Source organism: Fukomys damarensis, unplaced genomic scaffold (genome assembly GCF_012274545.1).
Source record: "Fukomys damarensis isolate Sample0158 unplaced genomic scaffold, DMR_v1.0_HiC HiC_scaffold_16, whole genome shotgun sequence".
NCBI lineage: Eukaryota > Metazoa > Chordata > Mammalia > Rodentia > Bathyergidae > Fukomys > Fukomys damarensis.
Window position 1 is genome coordinate 19,236,917 of NW_022900928.1, and position 12,927 is coordinate 19,249,843.

General features: G+C 34.3%; 1 protein-coding gene across 7 annotated transcripts in view; it reads left to right on the forward strand.

Moving 5' to 3' along the window:
* Sbf2 (SET binding factor 2) overlaps positions 1 to 12,927 on the forward strand; it is a 350,526-nt gene that overhangs the window by 153,242 nt on the left and 184,357 nt on the right. For all 7 annotated transcript variants that reach the window (XR_778567.3, XR_004517428.1, XM_010615281.1 and 4 more), the window contains 2 exons: positions 275 to 373; positions 11,843 to 12,047. Coding sequence is in view for 5 of the 7 variants with exons in the window: in XM_010615281.1 (XP_010613583.1) it covers positions 275 to 373; positions 11,843 to 12,047 (304 nt within the window). In the remaining 2 variants the exon portion in view is untranslated. The remainder of the gene's footprint in view (positions 1 to 274; positions 374 to 11,842; positions 12,048 to 12,927) is intronic.

Here is a 12,927-nt window from a genome sequence, read left to right on the forward strand (position 1 = left end):
TTCTCTGAGTAAGAAAATTCTCTGAGTGAGGCCCTTGGAAATTTCTGAGTTCCAGAAATAGATCTGTAAATCACTGAGGAGGGAACAGCAAGAATACAAGGATTCATTAGGCCTTATCCTAGAATAGAGGTGAAACTCAGTAAAAATTTAAAATATTTTCTCTTAAAATACTATTTATTTTCGATGGTTTGGGTGTGCAAATTGTATGGAATTATAATTTTTAAATTCAGCATGCTTTGATGTTGATATTTTACCATTTGATTCTTTTTCTAAGTTGGTAGCTTTTGAAGTAGAGAGAATTAAAGTTGAAGAAAATAACCCATTGAAGATGATAAAGCATGTCAGAGAACTTGCTGAACAACTATTCAAAAATGTAAGTGTATTTGTTTAAACAGTCTTTAGTTTTAAAAGTGTTAACTGTTTCATTTGCAAAACTACAAACTTCATTTCTAGTGATAATCTTTTCGCTTTGGATTAAAAATTGTTTTATATATATGGTTGTGTGTGTGTGTAGGTCTCATTTTTCAAAATAATTTTTCTTTCAGTCCTGTATTATGAACACATTTTAATACCAGCTTTTCTGTGTATCCTTTGCCTTCATGTGATCTTCATTTGGGCTTCGTTTTAAAAGAAAAGACACATTGGAAGTCAGAAGCATGAGACCATGATTGTGCTAGTCTTTGTCATTGTTGATGGTTGTATAGAACCGATGTGTAGTATAATCTCATGAGAAATTTCTGTTCTGTTATAATAATAAAATATAAGTGATTAATGCAGCATGCAGACATGGCATTAATACAGAACTTGACATACATCATCTCTAATCCTTAAAAGAACAGTGTAAGGTATGTGTGTCATTATCCATATTTAACTGGAATAATTGGCTCCAGTTCATATAACTGTATTACATGATAGAAGCCAGATTTTAAATTCAGGAATTTTCATCTAATTCCTAATCTTTGTCAGTTAATTATCTTCAGTCTGAAAATAATGATGTGTCCAATACATGTTATACACTGTTTTAATATACTTCCTTGGGCTGGGGATTTAGCTCAGTGGTTCTGCCACCTGCCTTGCAAGCTCAAGGACTGGAGTTCGATCCCTGGTACTGAAAAAAAACTCTCACTTGACCTTGAAAATGACCCTCTGAGATGGATAGGACTGGTTTTGAATACATAAAGAAACTAAAGATTAGAAAGTTTTTTTCCTTGCCAGGTAAGGATGAATTATTGAAGGGTTTCCAAAAAAAGCAAAATATTAAATGGGAATTAGTTCATCATATCTGTCAAATGGGACTAGTCCCTCTATTCCTGTAATAACTGTTTCTTAGGTCATTACAAAACTCTTCCAGAACTTCAGAATGTAATTTTCTGGGGTCAGTTTTCTGGCATAGGTTTGTCTCTATTACATAAGTGCCCAATGTACATAAAGAATTATGCAAAGCTACTTTAAAGATCATATAGCTTACACTAAACCAATACTAAACTGAAAAATGAATGCCAGTAATTATACATTCTAAAAGGTGAATGTGAAAATCCATTTCTTTAAAAATGACACTTTGAAAGCAATTATAATGAGGTATTATATTGCTATGTAAAAGACTGTATTTGATAAGAGCTCTTCAATGGGCTTTATATTTCATAAGCCCTTATTGGACTTTTTTCACAATCTAGTTTCATCCTATTTAATTAATTCCATTTACTTAATATGTACTTCCAAGAATCTGCTCTGGAAGTACAAGGCATTTTCTTTTCTTTTTTTGTTACCGGGGATTGAACTTGGGACCTAGCACTTGCGAGGCTGTACAAGGCATTTTCTAGGTGCATGATTCTCCTAATATCTTTCAGAAGAGGATATATATACATAATAAATGAGAATTTGAGACTATCTCAGTGAATTGTTATTAATATTTCTCAGCTCCTCTAGTTTTAAATTCTGAAGTTTGTCATGGGCCCAACATTCCTGACAAAGTAACTACTTTACAGAGTTAAAAGCCAGAACATGGTAATTGGGCTAGTCACTTTTGCCCTATCATGGCAAATGCCTGACATAAACAACTTAAGAGAAAGATTGCTTTATTTTGTCTTGTAATCTCCGAGAGTTCAATTCCTGGTCTCTTAGCCCTATTGTTTGAACCTGTGATAGCTTACTGCATTGCCATGGGAGCAGGGTCACAGAGGAGGCCTGTTTACTTCATGGTGGTTGGGAAGCAGAGAGAGAGGAAGGGTCAGGGTCCCCATATCCTATTCAAGGGGTCAACCCCGTAGATCCATCTTCTAAAAGTTCCACCACCTGTTATAGTGCCACAGGCTAGCGACCAAGTTTTTAACACATGGTCTTTTCAGGGACATTTTAGATCCAAATTATAGCAATAGTGAGATAGATGTTAATTCAACTGGGTAATCATTAAAAGCCTCTGAGTTTAGAAAATTGAGGATGTTTCATTCTATCAATATTATATACACTGCCAGGCAACATGAAACAAAACACTATTTTGATAATGTTTGATAATTTACTCCAGGTACTGTATTATCTTCAACTGTATTTGAAAAGATTTGTGTAATTTACTATTTTATATAGCTGTAAGTATATTTTGTGCATGTTAAATACCTGAATTAATCTGAGAAACTTGATAATCATTAACAAAATCAAATTGCTTTGTTACTCACTTCTAAGACCAGCTTGTAGAAAAAATACTTTTTCTTCATTGTGGCTCTTGCCTACTTTGCATTTCCAGTGGGATTTGAAATTTTGTTTTGTTTTTTATTTTTGGTACTGGGGATTGAACTTGGGTCCTTGTGCTTGCAAGGCAGGCAGTGGCACCGCTGAGCTAAATCCCCAGCCCCTGAAGTTTTTCGTTTTGTTTTGCTTTGCTTTTTTCCCCTTAAGTTTAGTGGTACATTTTAGGTATACAGTATGATGACACTCATCACTGGGAATTTGTACCTTTGCATGATACATCTTGGTTCTTATTTTTTCCCCATTCCCCTTCTCTCCCACCACCTCTCCCTGTTTACAAATAGTTTGTTTCCATTTTTGCTTTTCACATATTTTTTCCTCTCCCTTCTTTTCTTTTCACCTACTTCTCCCACTTCCTCTTCCCCTTTAGACCTTTTCTTCCTGTTTCACATTATCTACCATACTTTTTTTTTTTTTTTTTTTTTTTTTTTTTTTTTTTTTTTGGTACTGGGGATCAAACTCAGCAGCAGCACCACTGAGCTAAATGCTGGCCCCATTTTGATTCTTATTTACACTTTCAGTTTCTCACACCAGAGAAACTATTCAATATTTACACATGTATATCCTATTTATTTCACGTTAGAGAATGGCCTCAAGGTGTATCCATTTAGCTATAAATATCTCTAGTTTCTCATTCTTTATGGCTGAAGAGTACTCCATTTTATTTTTTAAAAACCCACATCTTTATGCAATCTTCAGTTGATGGGCAATTGCGCTGTTTCCACATTTTAGGTATTGCGAACTGTGCTGCTATAAACATGGGTGCTTATATATCACTGTGATATGATTCTTTTCATTCTTTGGGAAGATACCTAGCAGGGGAATGGCTGGGTCAAATGGGACCTCTAATCCTAGTTTTTGGTTTTTTGGTTTTTTGTTTTTTTAAAGTGTCTTGATATTGGTCACCAGAGGGGTTACACCAGTCTGCACTCCCACACCAAATGGGAAAGGGTTCCTTTCTCCCCACAATCCTGCCAGCATTTGTTATTGGTTGATTTATTGATATCACCCATTCTTTCTGGAGTGAGGTGGAATTTCAGTGTAGTTTTCATCCACATTTTTCAAATGACCAATGATGTTGAACATTTTTTCATAATGTTTATTTGCTGCTTTTACTTCTTTGTCTGAGAAATATCTATTCATTTCAGATGTTAATTTTTTAATTGGGTCTTTAAATTTGGGGGGTCTGACTTTTAAAAATTCTTTATATATTCTAGATAGTAGTTCTTTGTCTGAAGAACAGCTAGTAAAAAATTTTTCCCACATTGTAGGTAGTCTCTTAGCCCTATTGTTTTCTCTTGCAGTGTAAAAGCTTTTTAATAGGAAGAGATCCCAGTTGTTGATTCTCTGTGCTAGTTCCAGTGCAACTGAGGTTTTGTTCATAAAGTAGTTTCCTATACCAATATCTTCAAGAGTTCTACCTAACCTATCTTCTAGAAAGTTTAGTGTTTTGGTTTTAATATTTAGATCTTTGATCCACTTTGATTTTAGTTTAGTGCATGGTGGAAGATATGGGACTAATTTTAATCTGTGGCAGGTTGAAATCCAGTTTTTCAAGCACCATTTCCTAAAGAGACTTATCTTTCCTTTAGTGAGGGTGGTTGGCTCCTTTGTCAAAGATAAGGTGGCTGAGAATGTCTGCAGTTGTGTCTGAATCTTCTAATGTATTCACTGATCCTTGGGTCTATTTCTTTGTCAGTACCATGCTGTTTTTATCTTGATAGCTTTGTAGTATAGTTTCATGTTGGGGATTGTGATACCCCCTGTCATGTCTTTGTTGACTAGAATTGCTTTTGATATTCTAGATCTCTCCTGGTTAATTTTTTTTATTTTTTATCTAGTTCTGTGAAATATACTATTGGGATTTCAATCACAATTGCAGTTTTGGAAGTATGGACATTTTTACTATATTGGTTCTTCCTACCCAGGAGCAAGAGATGTCTTCCATTTTCTTATATCCTCTTCAATTTTTTTTTAAGAGTGCTGTAGTTTTCAAGGTCTTTTATTTCCTTCGTTATATTGATTCCTAGATATTTCATTTTTTTGGATACTATTGTTAAAAGAAGTGTTTCCCCAATTTCTCAGTCTGTTATTTGTGTACAAAAAGGCTGTTGATTTTTGAGTGTGTACCTTGTATCCATCTACTCTACTGAATCTGTCAATTAAGTCTAGAAGATTTTTTAGCAGAGTTTTTTGGGGTCTTGTATGTAGAGAATCATGTCATTATGTTTTGCTTTGCTTTTATTTGAAGTGTTTTTCCCCCCTTTGGTACTGGGGATCAAACACGGGAACTTTCACTTGCAAGGTAGCAGTGGAACCACTGAGCTAAATCCCCAGCCCTTGAAATGTATTCTTAGCCTTGCCTTCTATAAGCCATAAGCATATTTTCATTGAGCCTGACAAAGGGGAGGAACAGAGAAAAGTCCATGTTTCTAGAGTAGCTGGAATGTGTCATCTTTTCCAAAACTGATAAATTCATTGAATCTCCTATTACTGTACTGTACTCTCACATCAGGATTGAAAATCATTATCCAAATTCAGAATACATTATTCAAGATATAAGACATTTTGCCAGACTTCTTGTGTAGTTCATTTTGGTTGTCTTAGGCAAAATTATTGCCTCATTCAGTATAACTGTTCAGTTGTCTGAACTGTGGTTATTACTATAAATATGCATTTCTCTGAAATCAGACAAAATTGGGCTGCTTCTTTGTATTGTTGAAAAATAGCAAATTTGCTTGTAAAATTCAACAACAAAATTGAGGTGCAGTTTTTAATGAGCTCACTAACTTACAAGGAATCACTCCAAACTCATTTGAAGTAAAAGAGGAGATTTTTTAAAAAGAGTTTTTAGGAGTATGATGAACCTTAACCTGATGTTCCTTTCTTGCTGCTGTCTTTACAGAAGTCCTTATGGGACCAAGTTAGGTTTAAGGTGCCAAATGTGGTCCTTAACATTTGTTCTGCTGCCCATTAGAGGGCAGCAGTATACAGACACAGCAACCAGGAAACCAAGTATTAGATTTGGGGGTATGAGTCATTTGTGAATCTTCTAACAACATTAAAATTATCATAACTTAGTAAATTTAACTCATGATCTGCATTTTGGCGTAGAATTTCTGTATAACTACAGATAGGCTAAGCTTTTAACATACTTTTATGCAAACAATTCTTTTTCTTCTGAATTATGTAAGGTTTGGTTTATATTATTTGTTTTTCTTTTCTTTTTTTTTTTTTTGAGAGAGGGTCTCACTGTGTAGTTGAGACTGACCTGAAACTCACTGTGTAGCCCTGGATGGTCTCGAACTCACAGCGATCCTCCTGCCTCAGCCTCCGAGTGCTGGGATTACAGGCATGCGCCACCACACCCAGTGTTGTTTTTCTTTTTTTTTATTTTTTTGAGATAGGGTCTCACTTTGTAGTTCAGTCTCGCCTTGAATTCACAGCAATCTCCCTGCCTCACTTCCTCAGTGCTGGGATTATAGATGTCCACCATCACACCTGGCTAGGTTTACAATATTTCTAATTGCTTATGGGGAAATTATTAATAAATAACGGTAGCATATTTTATTTAATAAGTTATTTATATTTAAGCCCTTACTGAGTATTACTACTAATATTACTACTGGTAGCAGTAGCAGTATTAGTAATGCTAGCAGTAGAATTATTACTATTAGTAATAAAATATAAGTAGAGATACGGTGAAAATCTTGGGGGTGAAGGAATGCTTTTAGTTCAAGAAGCATGTTATATACAGGGAGTAAATGTTTTTCAAAAAAAATGTAGTCTAGACTTTTAAAAAATCTAGATTTATTCTGGAAAGGTGTGTATATCTGTGTGTTCATCTTGTAAGAGCTTTCCTGTAGCAGCTTGCAACAGTCCTCACAGAACCTTATGCCATAGGCACTGTGTTACTAGCTTCAGCACATATAAAAAACTAAAACACAAGCAGTGAGTGAATTGACACTGTACCAGCTCACGTGGCTAGTAAGTGGCCAAACTGAGGTTTGAACCTAGGCATCTTGAAATCAGAACACGAACTATAGTACTTTAGTGTACTACATCTCTCACTGATTTACCTAACCTTTCCTCTGAATTATTATACTGTCATACTTCCTTGTAGCACTTTTCCACATGTACTCTTATTTCTAGATATTCTGTTCCATTTGTCTTTTTAATCTTTAATTTTTAATCACTAATATTATCATATTATATTAATTTTTAAAGATTGTATAAGGTCGGGAATCTGGAAAGCTTGACACTCCCATTTACTCTTTGGAATTCAGAATTTCCTTCACTATTTTTGGATCTTACCTCAAAAGTTTAGGATAAACTTGTTGTATTATGTCACATTATATGTCAAATTTTCAAAAGATTTTGACATATATGTCTGTGGTGTGTGCAACCTTATTTTTCTAAACCATCTTAAGTCATTTTTGGAACAAGACATTATTAAGATTTCTACTGTTGTTTTTTGTGTTTTAAATTTTGTCATAATGAGTATTTGCTTCCTGAGAAATATTTAAATTTTATTATTATTAAGAAATACGTATAAATAAAAACAGAGGTAAAAAATATACTTTCAGTGATTCAAGCTTTTCAAGATGCACGTGAATTACTTTTCCAGTCTGAAAAAAAAAAATCCTCTTAATATGTTTTAGATCATTGATGGTTTTAAATTTCAAGAATGTAATATATTTGATAGGATGAATATCTAAAGAACACAGAAGAACAAAAATGCAGTACCCTGTTTTGTCTCTGTATCAAACCCAGGGACTCTGTTATGAAAGCACTCTACCACTGAGCTGTACTGCTCATACTACTTTTTGCAAAGAGCAGTTTGAAGCACTATAGACCGTGATGTTTTTATTGATCTGAGGCAGAATTTTATTTTTTTACTTTTGACTTTTTGTTTTGTTTTGACTTTTATTAGTACATGTTTGTAAAACACAGTGATTGCATTCACTGGAGGGATTTAGTACACGTGCATAACACTTCAGTTCTCTTTTTTCCCCTTCCCTCTATCTCCCTTTTATTTTTCCAGCATCAGATTCATTTATTTCTCTTATAAGACCTTATTAAGTTAATTATCATCTATATAAATTAAAAGACTAATAGACCAAAGGACATATAACACATGCAAAACAATTATACTAAGTTGAGATTGTATCTTTTACTTTATACTTTTTATATAGATTTTTTTTCATATGCGAGAAACCATGTGATATTTAAGCTTGAGTGTCTGAGTTATTTCACTTGACACTGTGGTCTCATGGTGCATCCATTTTCCACACGTGACTCAAGTTTATACTTCTTTATGATAGAGTAATACTGCATTGTGTGTAAATAGCACGGTCTCTTTGTCCATTTATCTGTTGATGGATATACAGGAATTATGAATTGTGCTGCTATAAACATAGGTATTCATGCATCATTGTGATATGATTCTTTAGCTCTTTGGAAGAAACTGAGAAGGGGAGTAGCTGAGGCAAATGAAATTTCTATTTTTTGTTTTTAGAGGAATTGCCATACTTATTTCCATAGTGGAATCAATTTACAGTCCCTACAACCTCTCCAGCTTTGTAATTTATTCATTTTTTGATGGTAGCCATTTTTTCTGGAATCTCAGGTGGTTGTACTTTGTATTTCTCGAATGGCCAGCAATATTGAACTGTTTTTAATATATTCATTGGCCATTTATACTTATTTATTTAAGAAGCGTCTATTCATTTTAGATGCCCATTTTCAATTAGATCTTTAAATTGGGGGATCTGATTTTTTTAGTTCTTTATATTTTCTGGATATTACTCTTTTGAGGAATAGCTGGCAAAAAAAAAAAATTTCCATTCTATAGGTTGTCTCTTAATTTCCCTTGCAATACAGAAGCTTTTTAATTTGATGTGACCTCATTTGTTGATTCTTAGTATTATTTCGTGTGCAACTGATGTTTTGTTAAGAAAGATGTTGCTAACGTCTATGTCTTCAAGGATTTTACCTGTGTCTTCAAGGGTTGTTTTCCAGCAGATGTTTCTGTGCTCATGTTTAGATCTTTTTATCTGCTTTGATTTTAGTTTAGTGCATGGTGAGAGACATGAGTCTAGGTTTAATCTTCAGCATGTTCTAGCTAGCCAGTTTTCCCAGCACCATTTCTTAAAGATGCTATCATTTTTCCAGGGAACAGATTTGGCCCCTTTTTCAAAGATAACATAGTTGAGTGTGCCTGTAGTTGTTTCTGTATCTTCTATTCTGTTCCATTGATCCACAAGTCTGTTTTTGTTTTGTTTTGTTTTTTGTTGTTATTGTTTTGCCAGTATAGTACCATGATGCTTTTATTACCATAGCTTTGTGGTATATCTTCCAATCTAGGACTGTAATGGCCCCTGCCTTACCCTTGTTGCCCAGAATTGCTTTTGCTATTTTAGATCTCTTCAGTTCCATATGAATTTTAAGAGTGCTTTCTCCAGTTCTGTAAGTAATGTTATTGGTATTTTGTTTGGGATTACATTAAATATATGTAACAGTTTTGGAAGTATAGCCATTTTGACTATATTGGTTCTGCCTATCCAAGAACCGTATATCTTTGCAATGTCTGATATCCTCTTCAAATCTCTTTTTTCAGAATATGATAGTTTTCATTGTGGAGGTCTTTCCCTTCCTTGGTTAGATGAATTCCTAAGTATTTCGTTTTCCTGAATGTTCTTGTGAAAGGTATTATTTCCCTAATTTCCCTCTCAGTGTGTTTGTTACTGACATGCAGGAATGCTGCTGATATTTAAGTGTTGATGTGTTTCCTGCTATGCTACTGAATTTGGAATTTTAGAACAGTTTTTTGAGTATATGCTTTAGAACAAGTGTCCTATTAGACTTGACATAAGAATTTATTTTTCCCTGTTTTTGCTAGTGATATGAGGGAAAACACAAACCGTATATGAAGCCTTCTTTGGCAAGAATAGTTTTTTAAAATCTGATTTCACATCAGAAACCTGGAAAGATAAACCTCATTATAGATCCTAGGGACACTTATTTGTCCAGCATCACATTGATGAATAGAACTAGAACAAGAACCAGAACCCAGAGTTTTTAATACTTAAAGCAGTCTTATTTCCAGCAAATTGCTGAGATACTTTAACTATTACATATGTTTTAGCCTAGCTGTCTTTTTCTAGGCCACATAACCAAAAAAATTTTGGGAAGCATTTATAGTAGTTGATAACAATTGGGCATTTTTAACTGTCAGGAGGATATGTGGTGTAGTACTGAGTTTAATGTATTCCAGAAATAACATAGATTCATTGGGAATAAGTAATTTTCTGCTTGCAAAAGATAGTAAATGTTAGAATTGGTCTAAGAATGTAAAGAAGCTTTCTCTAGAAAAAATTATAAAAGGAATGGATTCCATTCTACCTGTAGTATTTGAAATATAATCCTACTTAACGAGGTTCCAAATAAAAGTTTATGCCAGCCCTAAGAGTCTTTAAAAGTATTAGCTGATAGAGGTTGGAGTAGGTAGCATGTATGAGGCCTTTGATTCAATTCTCAACACCAAAATAAATAATAAACACATGAAAGTATTTTAGTTAAATTATTAAGCAAAGTTAGTTAAATTATTGCAATATTGATGTGCATTCAACATTATATTCTACTCATTGGATGCAGTAGGAAATAGTTTAGAGTGCCTGCTACATACCACGCAGTTTCTAGATTAACCAGTATATTTCAGAGGACAAAAACACTCTGTGTGTATGTTTATGTTTATGTGTGTATGTATGTATGCACACACACACACACATATATATATATATACCCATACATACATACACATAAACAGTTTTAATTGAGTGAGACATCAGACCCCATGAAACTTTATTTTAATGAGAGGATAGACCATAACTGTGTCAAATAAAATTTATGGTATGTGAGACAGGGTTGTAAATATTGAAGAGAAAAATATAATAAGAAGGATAAGGAATGTGCTGGAAAAGGGGTATAAATTTAGAGTGGTCAGAGAAGATGGCATTTGAGCAAAGAAACCCAAATTCAAGGGAGAACAGGCATCCCGGGCAGAGGGAACAGTAAAGTGCAAAAGGCTTGAGGCAGGAACAAGAAGTCCTATTTGGAACAAAATGATTGAAGGAATAGTGGTTTGCCAAGGGATCTAGTAACTGGGTATTAGAGGCGTTAAAGAATGCTCAAAGTGGGTCACATATGGTGATATACACCTGTAATTCCAGAGCTCCAGTGGCATAGTTGGTTAGCGTGTAGTACTTATACACCTGTAATTCCAGCACTCTGATCAGGTGAGGTAGGAAGATCCCAGGGTGAGGGCAGCCTGGGAAATTTAGTGACTTAGCAAAACCATGATTCGAAATAAAATTATTTTAAAAGTAAAGAGTGGGATGTAGTTCAAGGCAAAAGCCTTAGTTTCAGTCCCCAGCAGCCCCCCCAACACACACACACACACACACAAACACACACACACACACACACACAATATGTCTCAAAGCTTTTCATGTGATTGGGAAAAATAAATATTCTGTTTACTAAAGTGCAAAAGAATGAAGAAAGCAAGTTTAGAGATACATGAAGATGAGCTCTCTCTGAGACTTAAATTGATAATAACATAAATACAAGCAGATATTCTTCGTGTTGATAGTTCAGTATATAGATAGAGTTCAGGAGGAAGCTCAAGAAAGAAATATGTGTGAATCATTAGTGTTTTTGTGGATAGCAGATAGGAGAATGGACATGATTTCCAGGGAATTCAGTATTAGTACAAAAGAGGCCCAAGAACTGAAACCTGAGATAGTCACATAGTTAAGAGATTAGGGAAAAGAGAAATTAACAAAGATGTAGCAAGGAAACCTAAAGACCAGGTGAAGAAAGTGCTTATGGGAGAAGAACATAAGTGACCATCCCAATTGCTGCTCATAAATCATGGAAGAAGTAAGATTCTGGTACTCTGATTTTGGCATATTTACAAATGTATGTATAATCACTTTTCTGTTCAGTTTCATTATGTGCCTCTATGAGTTTCTATATCCTTTCTGCCTCTTTGTCAATTATTTTAACCTTTGAATAATTTTACCTATGTCTGATACTGTAGGAGAATCCAAACCCTCATATGGCATTCCAGAAAGTTCCACGCCCAACAGAAGGATCACATTTGCGAGTTCACATTCTTCCTTTCCCAAAGATTAACGAAGCCCTGGTTCAGGAATTAATACAGGAAAATCTTGCCAAGAATCAGAATGCACCTCCTGCTACACGAATGGAAAAGAAATGTGTTGTGCCAGCAGGTCCACCTGTTGGTATGTATTTGTTTCTCTGTCTACTTTAAAAGTAAACCTTTTATCAAGATACCACACAAAACTACAGGTATACAATTTGATGAATTTTTACAAAGTGAACAAACTCATATAACTTAAAATTATTATCAACAGTCAGAACCTCTGTTCCATTTACTGTCTTTCACAAGTATAATCATTAACCCAACTACTATCACTGTAAAATCTTTTCTTTGTTGAGATACAGGTCACACACCATGAATTCTTCCATATAAGTGTGCATATTCCCAGAGTTTTTGAACCATTACCACTAGTTTCAGAACATTTTAATAGGTCAAGTAGAAATCCTATACCCTTTAGCAGCAGCTTTCTATTTCTACCAAAACCTCCTCCCCAGATTTGGATAGTAATCTACTTTTCATTGTCATAGGTTTTCCTATTCTGGATATTTTATATGAATAAAATTATATTCTTTATATAAATTGTATTTTGTAACTGGATTCTTTCTTTTTTTCAGGGGGGTTTGATTTTTTGAGACAGGATCTCACTATGTAGTTCAGGCTGCCTTTGAACTCACTATGTAGCCCAGGCTAGCCTCAAACTAACAGCAATCTTTTTGCTTCACCCTCCCAAGTGCTGGGATTGCAAGCGTTGCACCACCACATCCAGCTGGCTTCTTTCATTTAGTGTAATATTTTCAAGGTTTATATTGAGGCATGTATCTGTATGTCATTGTTTTTTATGTATGAATAATAAGGATATTTATCACTTTTTTATTCATCAGTTCACAGAATTTGAGTTAGTTCAACTTTTTGACTGTTATAAATGCTTCTATGAGCATTAATTTTCACCTTTTTGTGTGAACATGTTTTCTTTTTTTAATTTTGGTTACATACCTATGAGT